Source organism: Pungitius pungitius, chromosome 6 (genome assembly GCF_949316345.1).
Source record: "Pungitius pungitius chromosome 6, fPunPun2.1, whole genome shotgun sequence".
Lineage (NCBI taxonomy): Eukaryota > Metazoa > Chordata > Actinopteri > Perciformes > Gasterosteidae > Pungitius > Pungitius pungitius.
The window spans coordinates 17326726-17340425 of NC_084905.1; the positions used below are offsets into that span (position 1 = coordinate 17326726).

General features: G+C 44.1%; 1 protein-coding gene across 2 annotated transcripts in view; it reads right to left on the minus strand.

The window, feature by feature from the left end:
• The window catches only part of LOC119195960 (potassium voltage-gated channel subfamily D member 2-like), a 29229-nt gene extending 17466 nt beyond the window's left edge, over positions 1-11763 (minus strand). Inside the window, exons 1-2 of one of the 2 annotated variants that reach the window (XM_037451315.2) lie at positions 11218-11763; positions 9786-10970 (exon numbers count right to left, since the gene is read on the minus strand). In XM_037451315.2, the coding sequence (XP_037307212.1) occupies positions 9786-10897 (1112 nt within the window). In that variant the 5' untranslated portion in view covers positions 10898-10970; positions 11218-11763. The remainder of the gene's footprint in view (positions 1-9785; positions 10971-11217) is intronic. The other variant, XM_037451313.2, reaches the window with a different exon arrangement.
• Positions 11764-13700: the final 1937 nt, after the last annotated feature.

Here is a 13700-nt window from a genome sequence, read left to right on the forward strand (position 1 = left end):
CATATAATCTCTAATATTGTAGGAGTCATGTTCCATCAGTGGCAGCCAACATAAATGGTGTGCACAGAGTCAAAGCGTTATATATTCATATAAAAGAGATTTCATTCTGAGCTGGCGGTGACTTTACGGTGTGTAATATTTGAATGTGAGGGCAAATAAATGCCGGTCACAGTGGACTTCTGTTAATGAATGCATTTCAATCCAAAGACCGAATCCAAAAGGAAATAAACAGCGTGTCGGGCTCATTAAGTAGGGAAGAGACGGGGAGAGAAGCAGGGTTCGTTAAAGAAAACCATCAGGTAGGTTGGTTCACAGAGTCAGTTACCATGGCAACTGTTTAAGTTACCTCCCTTTCTGTAACTGAAAACTGAGTTGTTTTCCATAATCTCAAGGTTCACTAACTCTCTGGAGGAAGACGGATCTCTACCAGAGGTGTTTTCCAAGAGCCCTGCGCTACTGTGTGACGGAAAATATTGATTTTCACTTCGAGTCTCCTTAGTGGGTGTGGCCACGATGTGATGGCTGCCTAGCCCATCACCTTCACTGGTTTAGTTAAGGTTTAGTACAATTATGAAGGGAACAACTTTTAAGTCAAGCCATCCAACAGTTGAATTTTGAAACTTGAAACTGTAAATGCCGACCTAATCATGGCTCCAGAAAGATTAGGATTTCCTGATAGTTATTCATGTTAACCATGTTCTGTGGGTATCATTGATATCTGCTCCAAATGAAATGGAAGCGCATTCAGTAGTTTTGGAGATATCGGTCCGCACCAAAGTGGTGGTTTAACCAGACGACAGAGTGATGCTCCGAGGGCGCACAGAGCTCTAAGAACACTGCATTTTTATCACGGTGGGAGAGAGAATTATATATGCTGAAATACAGACAAAAGACAGACACTGATATATGATGCTTTCAACCCCCAAATGTGACTGCTGAGAATGTGCAGGGGGCAGGTACAATAAAAGCATCATCACCATTTCCCCTGTGAAGATGTACTGCTCAATCCCTTGAGATTTTGGCAGTAAAGGGTTGATTTAAGACCTTATTTTGTGGCAACTCAATTGCATGTTATTGTTCTGTGTGATTGCAATTTTGAGTCTTTCCATAACAAGAACCAACACCCAAAGAAACTAAAAAGCAAGGCACTATTCACAAGGTGTCATTTAGCTATTGTACCCAAAAATACTTTTCAGGCTTTTTTGTGTCAGTCAACAATAGACACAAATAGCAACTCGAATTCGACAATAGCAACTGGTAGCTGCAATAATGGTAGATAACAGGAAGAATGATATGTGGTATTTTTCTCAATCCACTCACAATAAACTGTGAGGTGACTGCAAGTCTGAACTTGACAGAGAATAATGACACTTTGGGATGGCTATTTAATATGTCATCGATCCATTTCAAGAATAAAGTCAAAGAAAAATCAGTCACTGGTGGAAAAGAAATATATGGACCTGGAGAACATTCCCTGTTTAGTTTCTGTTTGACCAAATGACCTACATCAGGTGATATATTTAGCTATTTATAGAAGCTGGGGCAGGCAGGAAACAGCTGCCATGTGTCACGGTGACAGGCTGACATCCCTCATCTCAGTAGGACCGCCCTGCCAGGCAGACAGGAGGAAGCTTTTTATACCTCATCCGAAATGAGACATAGCCTCTTAGCATTCATACCGCATACATAAACTAATAATCTATGGAGCCCGTGGCAAAGACTCAACAACAAAACTAGGTTAACAGTGGCGAGGACTATATGAGCAGCTCGATGTGAGGCCGCACTTTTTCCCTTTTCAGAGATGCGTATTCTGCCTTTACCTCAAGTAGGATCAGTATTAAGCATTCAGAGCTTTTATTGTGGTATCCTGGTGCTATAAACTCGCAAAAGATGCCTAAGCTCTGGCAAAAAAAAACAAAAAACAAAACGGGACGTTTCATCAGCAGTGAAACAGCGCTTTAAGCCGGGCAAACAGACCGGATCCATATTCATGACTTCGCTATGAAGCGGCTGGCGTTAACGCTTTGTGAATCTGCTGCAAACCGAGTTTCAATCTCTGTGTTTGCACCAAAGTTGCTCTGCACACACTCTGAAACCGAAGCCTGTTCTGTTTCTCCCCCCCCTCGTTAAATGAAAGTCTCCATTGATACAAGACTGTGACTGATGTTAACTTTACATGCTATCGCGCAACGCGAGCGTGACAACCGCATCTAAGCGTAGGTACTTTGAGAACCAAGTCAAAGTAACGGATTCCTCTCATCCCCGGTCGTGTTTTGCCCGAGAGGCTTTGAAAAAGGGAATAACTCTCATTTTTAAAACCGCATCCAGTGATATCCTCACTCGCCTGATGAGGTGTTGCAGCAGCAGAAGTTACATCACTCTTTTAAAGTTTGTTGCGTCCACACAACAGACGGGTGATTGCTTTTAGCCATAATCTCTGAATCTCTGCTGATCACAGATGTTGGCTCGTTGGCTGGAGGGGCTTTTTGATAAAGAGACAAATGTCAGGGGGAGGGAAACTCGCAGCCCGGCATTATAAAAGCTGGCACCGTTTCAACACATTGTGTTTGCTAGGCTGCCCCATGCGCCTGAGAGAAAATAAAAAAAAGAAATCGGCGTGAGGAGCGAGGTACCACTGCCAAACTCCCTCCTGGTGGTGACGGGCGGCGGCGTCATCACCGCCCTCGTAACTTTCTGTTCTCACATCGGTTTTTTGCAAAGATGGATGTTGAGGTCAGAAAAGGGGCAAAGAATGGATTTTTCCGGGAAAGGTAGCATAATGGATCTTAGTTTAATGTTTACCATAGTGACGGTGGCATCTAAAAATAAAAAGAGCAACTGCTTTCTCCCATGCCAATGCAGGCAGTGGTGTGATGCTCAGACATTAAAAATTGTTACAAGCAAACGTCCTTCTGATGGCGATTAGCTCCAGTGTTACACAGAAGTAACAAATGCGAGGGCAGGGACTTCCATCTGTTCATCTTTTGCAATTTATTGCAGTGATTTTTTTGTTTTCTAAATGCTAATGTGACAATGCGGGAATTATTCATACCAATTCATTTTTACATTGTTTGAACGCTACGTTGAGTTGATAATTTGTTTTCTGGCCTCACGGATTGACCCTGATCACGAGAAATTAAACGAGTGGTAGTGAATACAGTATGTCTGTGACTCAGACTTACAGCATATGAAGAGTTTCTGCAGTATGATATTTTTATTTATTTTTCCTTTGACATAAACAAATGCTTCTCTGATTTTTTTTTTTCTTCGTAGCAAAATCCTAGCAAATGAAATATAAGATTTTCCCCATATACAGAAGATATTTATGGTACTAAGAGAATATAAGAAGAATCAGCAAACAAATGAACACAATCAAATCAAGAAACTCATTCACCGATCTGAAATATAAGAAACAATACACAAAACAATAAACCAGTGACCAGGGTGACTCAAAACTGATTAACAAACTATTACCAAAAGGAGAGGTGTATAGAAAAGTTCTCAATAATATTGGAATGATCATGTTTAATCATTTGTTTTAAAATTGTTAGTCCATTAGTTGGTTTGTCCATTTTTTGTTATTGCCACGCCATGTTATTGTGTTTCTTACATTGTTCTATTTCTGTGTGAGATTTATGTAAAATGGGGAAGATATTTTCTTCATTTGTGTTGTTGAGAGTTGTATTGTGCTGTCGGGGTTGGTGAATCAATACCTAATGGATTCAGACAGCCGGCACTAAGTCTTGTTTTGGGTATTGATACTTGCATCAATAAGATTGATGCTAAAAGAAAATGGAATGATCACTCTTGTTACAGTAATAATACAGTGCATGGACTGATTGCTTCTCTGCTGCTGGTACATTCTCATAATGACCATAAGATGAATTTATTCAGCTAAAATCATGCATGTGATCCTCCACATTACCTTATAACACTACCTTTAACTTTATGTGTAGTTGTCCCTTTTTTTTCACTCTGCCACCAAACGCTGGCCTATTAATAAATGGGGAGGCATGTTAAGAATAAGCCTTTACATGTAGACAGACAATACATTTACAGTGACACCGACATTGTACGGGATGCCCAGCACTGTGTCAACCGTTTAGAATAAAGTTGTACATCTCAACCAAGTGATGAGGAGGCATTATGTGTGTCTGCATACATATGAGAAGACCAGTCATTTTCATCTGTATGTAAATGCAGAGTATGTAAATACGCCATGCAGCACCAGAGGCAAAGATAGCTGTGGTTTGGTGTATTTTCTTTTTTTTTACACTGTTTGATCAACCGATCGTACGCTTTGTATCCGACATCTTCCACGGTGTATCAACTTTCAAGATAGGACACAGCCCCGTAATAGACAATATATCCACATTTCATTCATTCTCTCAATTTGCGCTCGGGTTTCGCGTCCGTGAGATTGGATGGAAGCGGAGCCACAAAGAGCAAATGCTTTCTAACAACAATGAAATCGAGGTGATCTGTTTTCTCTCACATCCCCTTATTTCCTAATACGGTGATGCTGCATTCACTCGGAGCAACTTTAATCTCGTTCTGGAAAATTCCATTAATCTTTGACGCTGCTTGCAATACAAAGCAGCAGATGAAAATGCTGAGCAGTGGAGAAAACACCGATGCCATATTTTATGTCCTCACACACTACGTTGCCCTGGGCCCAAGTGCAGAACATGCTAGTCTATTTCCCTGCTTAATGCAGCACATTCAAAGTGAATTAATGACCCCCCACCACCCCCCCCCCCCCCCCACCCCCGCATGGAATGAGCGCTGTTGGTGCTGCATTCGAATACGAGTTGTCAAAGAAATCAAATCAAATGGAAGGATAGCCATTTTGTCCTTGCCATATAGATTATTTATCAATCTGACCGTCCACAGTGAGGCATGCTTTTTACAGTCAGTTCACATACACAGCAGCCTTACATCAACCAACCCCCGGCCAGAATTTGTTTTCAGCTCGGGGTTGACTGAGCAAAAACATTTTCTTTTTGACATATTATTCATTAGAAGCACACCATATACGCTGTCATTAAAATGTAATTTAAGTCTTTGAAGTTTCTACCTCCTATAAACGCGATGTGAAAAATCCGGAAAATATGAATCCCTATAAAATGCTAATCAATCGTTCAACTCACACCTCAATAACAGCCTTTTAAATCCCTAGCTGCCAGCGGGGAAACTGTTTCTGTGTGAAGAAACCAAAGACACTGAATAAAATGTGTATTTTCAATTTAGCAGAAAAAGAGAAGCTCTGTTGTTTTGTTTTTTTTCAACATTCCGTCTTTCACAATGATCTTAATCTCCTCTGCCGGGCTTCCTGTTCCCGCCCCTCGCTCCCACTCCTCCATTTCCTTTTTTTTTTTTTTCGTGGGCAGAGGGGGGCTTGCACGGAACACATTTCAGTGCCAGGTCTTCCTCATTAAGGCACCTGTCACTTCAGGACTATTATGCCAGCCTCATATTAGCATCACCTCTCCTCCCCAATAAAGCACCTGGAGAGGCACTGTGAGCCGGCAGGCTAATGGCAGCCTACACATCTCACATCAGCCACTTCTGCCTTACGCAGTAATTCACCACATCGCTCATAATGGATTGCTTGATTTTCATAATGTGCATAACATGGACAATGCCAAGTGGTGTAATGTATTCAACTGAACACAGAAAGTACACCCATTGCAGCACATAATCAAACACACCGAATGTTCCCGCTGATTGTCGTGCACGGGAGGAGAAAAAATAAAAGGGAGTGAAAATTCTCTGCATTGGCTGTTAGGGGCATGGTGACTTATCCAGCCTCACGAGTGCCATGTCATCAAGAAGGCATTTGTTATCGCATGGGTACAGATACAGTAAAAGGCCCTACAGATTGTCCATGCACATTTCATTTACGTTTGACATGCAGTAAAAGGGTTTGGTCTTCAAAAAGCTTTGCTTGGCGCCAAATCCGGAGCGGAAATATATGCTTTGCATCGTAGGGCTTTGATTGCAACGTGGTTGAGGGATCAAAACTGGCAAGCATGATAATTGCTATACCTCTAGTGGTTTATGGGCCCAACAGTGACCCTCGTGTCTTTTTAACCTTACCTCCTCTGTCTTATAAATCCTACCCCGGAGCTTTACAGGGCTCACCTGTCAAGCTTTTTCTTATTGTCTTATTTTGGTGGGCGGAGCTTGTAGGACAGACCAACGACGTGGCGGTAACTTATGCATCTGCTGAGTGACTGCAATGCACAGCCGCGTTTGTTGCACCGCGGCACAATGCCCATCGTAAATGTGACAGCAAACCAGCGATTGCGGCCATCGCTCTTCCCCGGGGCATCGGAGGCCGTGGCTGAAAGGAAGATATTGATATGAGGATCGGCAGAAGAAAGAAGAAATGCTCCCGTCCAATGCTTAGGGCCATTATGTCTTTCAAAGGTAATGACTGTTTGTGTCCAGAGGAACGCGTGTGCCTCTGTGCAACACTAAACCCTGTACTCCCCACTCCTCTTCCCTTGTGGGTTGCGCTTGACTTCCACCGTTTTCACAGCTGCTCTCAGCAGTGCACTCCATTACACCTTAAATCACTTAAAAGATCTGAAGCACCAAAAAGTCCCTCTGCAGATAATTCACCTCGACTGTGTGGATAATCTGGAGAATGCAAGAAAACCAAGAAAACACTGCGACATCTTATTCCAGCCTATGGAGTGGAGTGCTGCCTTTTTATTGGAACCTACCGCTGCCATGAATTGACCATATTGAATCAAAGTCACAAATGCATACTCCCGGAAGATATTGCAGAACCCTAAACCACAGATGATAATCTCGTATCACAAACACACAGTCACCCGAATCTTGAGGATCTTGGCAGGAGCGTTCTAACGGAGGCGGATTCGTCTTTGTTAGGTATCCTTAGGCAGCCACAGAGATTAGGCTAGATAAATAAGGATGGATAAGTGGGTCTTGTCCTGTGTTTGGTGGCACAGAGCCGTAGACACACAGTGGCGTGACACGCAGCTGCACAGTGCTATTGATTCCCTGCTAGTCTCCAGGCACCCTTCCCTTTCATCCAGGCTGCCTGCCAAGTGCCTCTGAACAGGAGCCCCTGCTCTCTCAATGTCTGCACGTCTGCTTAAGCACAATCAATGGGCCATCAGCGGGGGGAGAGAGAACGCACGCCACTGTCTTTACTTCCACAGGGTGAGAGTCGGGGAAATTGAAAATATATGTAGTGGAAAGGCATCATGATACCATGCAGGCGTAGAGCATCTTTGACTATCAGCATGAAATCAAACGCCTCAAATGGATGTTACAGTCAGCAGCGCCTCCGCTGGTCTTTAGACAGCTTATTTGCGACCGTATGAAAAGACCGCCGCATTCGTGTCTTACTTAAGTGAGTATTTGTTAGGCGTGGCTCAATTTTTCTGCATGTTGAGATCTGAAACGAACCATCCGAATACCTCATTTCCCCCTGATCAGATAATAATTTGGAGGTTACCGCAGGGGATGAAACAACAGCAACAGATATTTGCCTCACTTGGGTGCATTCAGCAGGCAACGACAAGCACAATTTAGCTTTACTGCACGGCTGTACGTAAAAAAAAAAAAAAAGTACAGCCAAACGTTTTTTTTTTTTTTAAAGACAATGATGAATCATGAGAAGGAGCCGACTTTGTCTTTCAGTGATGGGTATTCAGCCTCTCCACCGGTGGTCCACTATGCAGCATATTGCACCACTGCAAGGCTTCAGTTGAGGTTGCAAATCTGTCAGCCGGGCTGTCATGGTTCACAATGGAGTGACAGAAACGTCCCCATTACCAAGGACATTTCACTTTTGTTCCTCGCACGGCAAAACATCTTTTTCAAATCCATCTTAAGCATCACAAAGGGGGTTTCCGAGCTGAATGCAGCAATGTAGTTGTTGCTCCCAAAAGATAAATAACATACACAACTCATCTCTCATCTGCACTTTGAATCTGAATGGAACGCATGGCCAATGGACCAGTACGTTTGAGCTGGAGGCTTCAAACCACCGGGTCGTGCATGCCGCTAATTATTCATCGCTGGTTATTTTGTGGTTGACTGGTAGTTTGACTGGTATTGAGTGAATGCAGGGGGAAGCTTTGTAAGCCATTAAGAAGACAAGAAATCCACTGACTACAGTAAGTGTCACCCACTGCGTGGGGGAAGAGACATGTTGTCGTGGTGACTATAAATACTAATAGTTACAACAACACATGTGATAATATAATCTTTGCCTGTGGAGCTGAAGGGAACCCAGGTGCAGAGTGCCTGTATCAGATATAAGGATGAAGAAGCATCCATATCAAAGCACAAGAAAGTGAAACACATAACGCACCTGGACGGCATTGAGTATAACCATTCCTAGAACTGTGTATGCGCATTTCTGTATTCACAGAATTATGCCTGACACATCTCCAAAAAAACACTTTATAACCACACACACACAGACACACACACACACAAGCACACTCAGCCAGTGGCCATTTGTTTTGCAATGTTTGATCTGTTATGACTTTGAAATTAAAAGACAACATTATTTCAACAGCCCCTCATTTCTGTGTCAGCGGTGAAGAGCAGCACGTGAGGACTTACATTGTCTGAGTGTGTATTCAACCTCCTACGTGCAGCAGCGAGTACAGGGGGTATTTTTACACACAAATTAGAAACGGTCCGTTTATCATTTACCAATGCTTAACTTATTAATCTTGCTTCAGGCACTCAAACGCCACATTCACTTTGTTACATTTGAACAGATAAAAAACGAGTGGTGGCCAGTCGACTGATTGGAAACCGCTTTTCAGAACCTTGGAAAGTGCACTGCAGCGCTAGCCAGGCTCCAATGAATAATGGAAATAAAAATAATAATAATAATAATAATGATGTTAACCCACTTCCGCATTTGAGTGGTTGAGTGCACACATCAATACAAATTAATTTGTAACATACATTTTAATGGCTTTTAATTATTTCATGCTACATCAGCACATTGTACAGCTGACGTTGTTCATAAGCATGAAATTAGCATTCAAAAATTTACTGTATCTTGTTAAAGGGAGAGAGAGAGAGAGAGAGAGAGAGAGAGAGAGAGAGAGCAGGACAATGAGAGGCAGTGATGAAGGTGTGTGTATGTGTGTCTGTGTGTTTTGTGAACTACTTTGCATTAAATTGAATCTCTGCCCTAGTGGCTGAGTTTGTATGTGCGGTATGCAGGATGTTGGCCAGTTGGAGCCTCTCTGGATTTAATCCCGTGGGAGCTCTCCTGTGACGTGGAAATAAACAAAAAGACGCCTCCGCTGTCTATTTATTGGCCACAACGTTTGTGTTCACTGCGGTAACCTTTCAGAAAGAGCACTTCCAATAAAAAGCCATTGAATAAAGGCAGGGAAAAGGCCTAACCTTCGGATAAGGGCTGTTTGTGAGGTGCAGGCTCATTGATAGGCATACAATGGCGCACAGAAGCCTTAATAAAAGCAGACCGTTCCTGCACTCATATTTTCTGAGCAGCGCTCGGGGCTGTTAATATGACCACTAAGTGCACACCTGTGGAGAATGGTAATCACTTTACACACTATATGAAATTCGAGCCAGTTTACCTTTGTAAACCCATTAAACACGAATAACACGTGATTTTTACTTAAATATTTGCCATGTGTAGCTGTTAACGTGATCATGTGATAGAGGCTGAGTGATACGCTGCCTGCTGCTGCTGCTGTGGCTGCTGGACGTGTTGCAGCAGGGATTTTATGGATTTATATGCAGCTACCTACCCCAGTGTTGTCATGGTGACAATGGTGTACCAAAACGCTGCGGGGATACTGGTGAACTTGCTGGCCGTGGAGCCTTTTTCTGCATAAAACATGACCGTTGCAAAGATAATGATGGCCATGGTGAGGGAGAAGAGTAGGAAGCCCAGCTCGGAGGCGCAGCTCTTCAAGGTGTAGCCGAGGATGCGCAGCCCCGCGGAGTGTCGGGAGAACTTGAAAATCCGAAAGACCCGGAAGACTCTGAGTGTGACGAAAGCACCGCTCACCTGGTCATTGTCGGTCATGACCAGGCCGATGTAGTAAGGCATGATGGCGACCACGTCGATGACGCTCATCACACTTTTCATGAACTTGTACCGGCTGGGGGCTGCGATCAAACGGAGGAGGTACTCAACAGTGAATATCATGACGCAAGCAGTGTCTAAACAAAAGAAGGCCAGGGCGTAACGGTCTCCACAGGACATCTCCTTTGCCCTGTTGGGCAAAGCCCCACACGGAACCGTCTCCACCACGTTGGCCATCACTGATATAGCAATGAAGAAGCCCGTGACATAGTAGAAGACCAGGGCCAAGGTGCTGGTGTGAGGGTTTTCAAAAGCCCGCCACAGGAACTCCCGGGACGACAGGTTAACTGGCGTGACGTCATTGCTCTGGTCCATCTCCTCGTCGTCTTGAAGCCTCTCTGCATTCTCGCGTCTCCGGTCCTTGTACTCCTCGTAACAGCAGTCCCCGATGATCTCGGGGATTATACCAAAGAAAGCGAGCTCCTCGTCGTATGCCGATATGCACTCTTGTCGCGGGTAGTGTAGTTTCCCCGTGCGGTAAAAATTGAGGATGTGCCTGAAGATGTCAGGGTCGCGGTCGAAAAAGTACTCGTTTGTCTCCTCGTGGAAAAAGAAGTCTCTCTCCGTGCTCCCCAGCAAAGTGTCCGGGTACCGCTCCAAAGTGGTCCGCCACGTCTGAAACTTGGTCCCGCTCACGTTGAGGATGATGAGTCCGTCCTTGCCTTTCTTCTTGTCTTGCGGAGGGATGGGCATCGGGGTGCTCGCCACGGGCATCCATCCTATGGCCGCCGCTCGGGCGAACGGGAGCCACGCCGCTACACCTGCTGCCATGCTGGCCTATAGTGGTTTTTGATACGACCCCGCTCCGGTTATCACAGTGCTATGGCTCAGAGACGAATTGCATCTGCAGGAAGAACAGCAGATATAGACACTGGTGGTTAGGATTCCGAGGCTCAACAGAATGTGATAGGAAAACAAACAAACCCATTTACTTATACTGGCACTGCGCATAGTCCTGTTAAGTAGCCCTCTCGAGCCTTTTCCCCTCATTCTAACTGTTCAGTTATGGGAGCTTACTTTGCGGCAGAATACGAATCGGAAAACGTCACCAATCAATAAGCAGGAATGAAAGTAAAAAGAAATCCACCCACCTTAGGGAAGGCTGTTCTTTAAATTCCACCCACGGTGAGTTTAACAAAAAAAAAAAACACAGCTATCCTCGGAAGAGAACACTTGCGATTCCGCCACCCATCTATCTGCCACTGCAGCCAGACGATGGAGGAAAAACAGTAGAATATCGTCGCATCAACAAGTTAAACAATTCGAGCAGCAGTTTTCTCGTCACAGAGTGGTCAGTCGTCCGAGCGCGATATTTTCTCCTTTCTCCCCTCTCCTCCTTTCTTCCGCAAGGCAGCGGCGCTCAGTTGGATGCGTTTTTCTTCGCGTTGCACCTACTCCTCAATAAACTCCTGTTCCTCTCGTCGACTGCAAGACCACCCTCCCCCTCCGCACCACCAAGCCCCTGCTGTGGAGAGAGGAGAGACAATCGTGTGCAGAGAGAGGAGTGGTTCTATCTGCACCCAGAAATTCCTCTGCTGCTTCCCTCCGAGGGGAATAATCAATGCGTAACGGTAGTGCAAGAAGGCGGTATCTCCAAAAGCTCAAGTTGCTTGTGTTTGTGTGTTTTCAGCATCGCTGCACGTCGCAGAAACCTCACAATTCGTCTTGGTTCAAATGTAGACTACTATTGTGTATGATACAAATCATGAAATGTCTCGCTTAAGCTCGCTGGTTTACTGTGGAGGTCGTGAGGAATTTCTGGGAGCATTTGACGCGCAGTCTTCAAAGTCTTTTGAAGTCTTCCTTCTTTTTTATTTCGAAAAATGTCTAATCCTGAGAAAGAAAACATACAGAATGTGATACCAGTCAGTTTTGGGAGTTAAGAGCAATTTCGTTGTTTGTTTTACCATGAAAAAAGGATGCCTTATTGATTTCAATATATGGGCTAATTAGTTTATATTTCTTAAATGTCAGATGTGCAACAAATTGAATTTCTTGAATTGCGTCGTTTTGTGATGCCACTCGACGGAGCAACACGGCTTTAAAGGTCAATATAATTGGGCTACACTGCCCTTCTGACATTTTCCAAAATAACCATAATCAATGAAATGTCTCTTATGTTCTATAACCCAACACAGCCACCTCTGAGGGGGATCCAGACAGCTGCGTCCACTGTGTTGCGGCGTGGATTGAATTTGTCGTCAGATCTACGGATTAGAACATAAAGGGCACGTTCCCACTGAGCTATGAACAGATTTCTGCCCCGTTTAAAATCGTTTTTGTTCTTCAGCACCACGGACAGCTCCAGATCTTTCAACTGCGTGGCGACGCCTCTTTCTGTGCGTGCAGGTTTCATACAGGGAATGTTTTATACATCTTCTACAGCTAAGCACGGGGGGGAGATGGGGGGGGGGGGTACAGTCATTACAGTCATAGTTAAGTATCCACAGCTGCGGAGCTTCTGAGAAATGAATGACGTCTTTGACCCTTTCTCCTGACCTCAAAATGAGGTGTAGATTCCTTCTCTTACAAAGATGCCACAGCTGTTTTTCTCATAAATACTGTGATTTGAAGTACGGACGGAAGCGGCCGAGTGTCCTTCCTGTGGACAGTTTGAGTGTATAAGTAGCCGCTGACGGACACACTAGTGAGATCCGTGGCCTTTTGTTCTCCAAATCTCCAGCCAGTGCAACATACTCACACCCAGCCGTGGCCACGAAAGACTGGTTCCCCCTGGCATTATGCCAGAGGGGAACAGTTTTTTTTAGGATGAATGCACAGGTCTGTCAGAAGTCCCATTAGTGTATGCTGAGCATGTCAGAGCACACTCAGTGCTCGGTTTGAGCAGTCATGCCCAGAGGCTATGTATTCATCAGGGCTTTTAAATATTCCAGTGGTTGCCAAATGGCACCAAACACTGGCATCCCAGCTGAGCTGGAAACTGCAAGCTTGTCAGGGCACAGATAGCCACAGTGTTTAAATTCAGAAGGTACTCAAAGTGGCTATTTAGCATTTAGATATACCGCAATTTAAGTGAATCAAAGCAATTTGTTAAAAACGTTTCTGATATTTCTAGAAAACATTGGAATGTTTTAGTCGGAAATTCAACATTTGCATTTGATCTGTGAATCATTATAAGATCTTTTTGCAAGTCAAACCGCAACTCTATCCTGTTTTCTTTTTACAGATAGAGTACATTAATTAGGGCTGTTGTATGGTGGTGGTCAGGTGTGATGGTCACAATGTCACCTTCCAAGGTGCTGACTTTCTTCCTGAGCAACCTTCTTTCCAAATAGTTCCAAGGTCGTTTCGGATGATTGGTGTTGACACAGAGCGGTGGAGATGATTTAATTACATCGTCTCTGTGTTTATGGATTTACTCTTTGGATCAGGTAATTAGCGTGTGTCCTCAGCAAGGTTAAATAACTCATCGCTTTAAAGATGGAAACTGCTGTTCTTGACACGTCAGATAAAAGCATATATCTCAAACAACATGACAGACCGGGTTTTTAGTGGCTTCCAGAAATACAGAACCATATTCTTGTTCTGTCCAGCCAGATTTTTAAATTGTAGT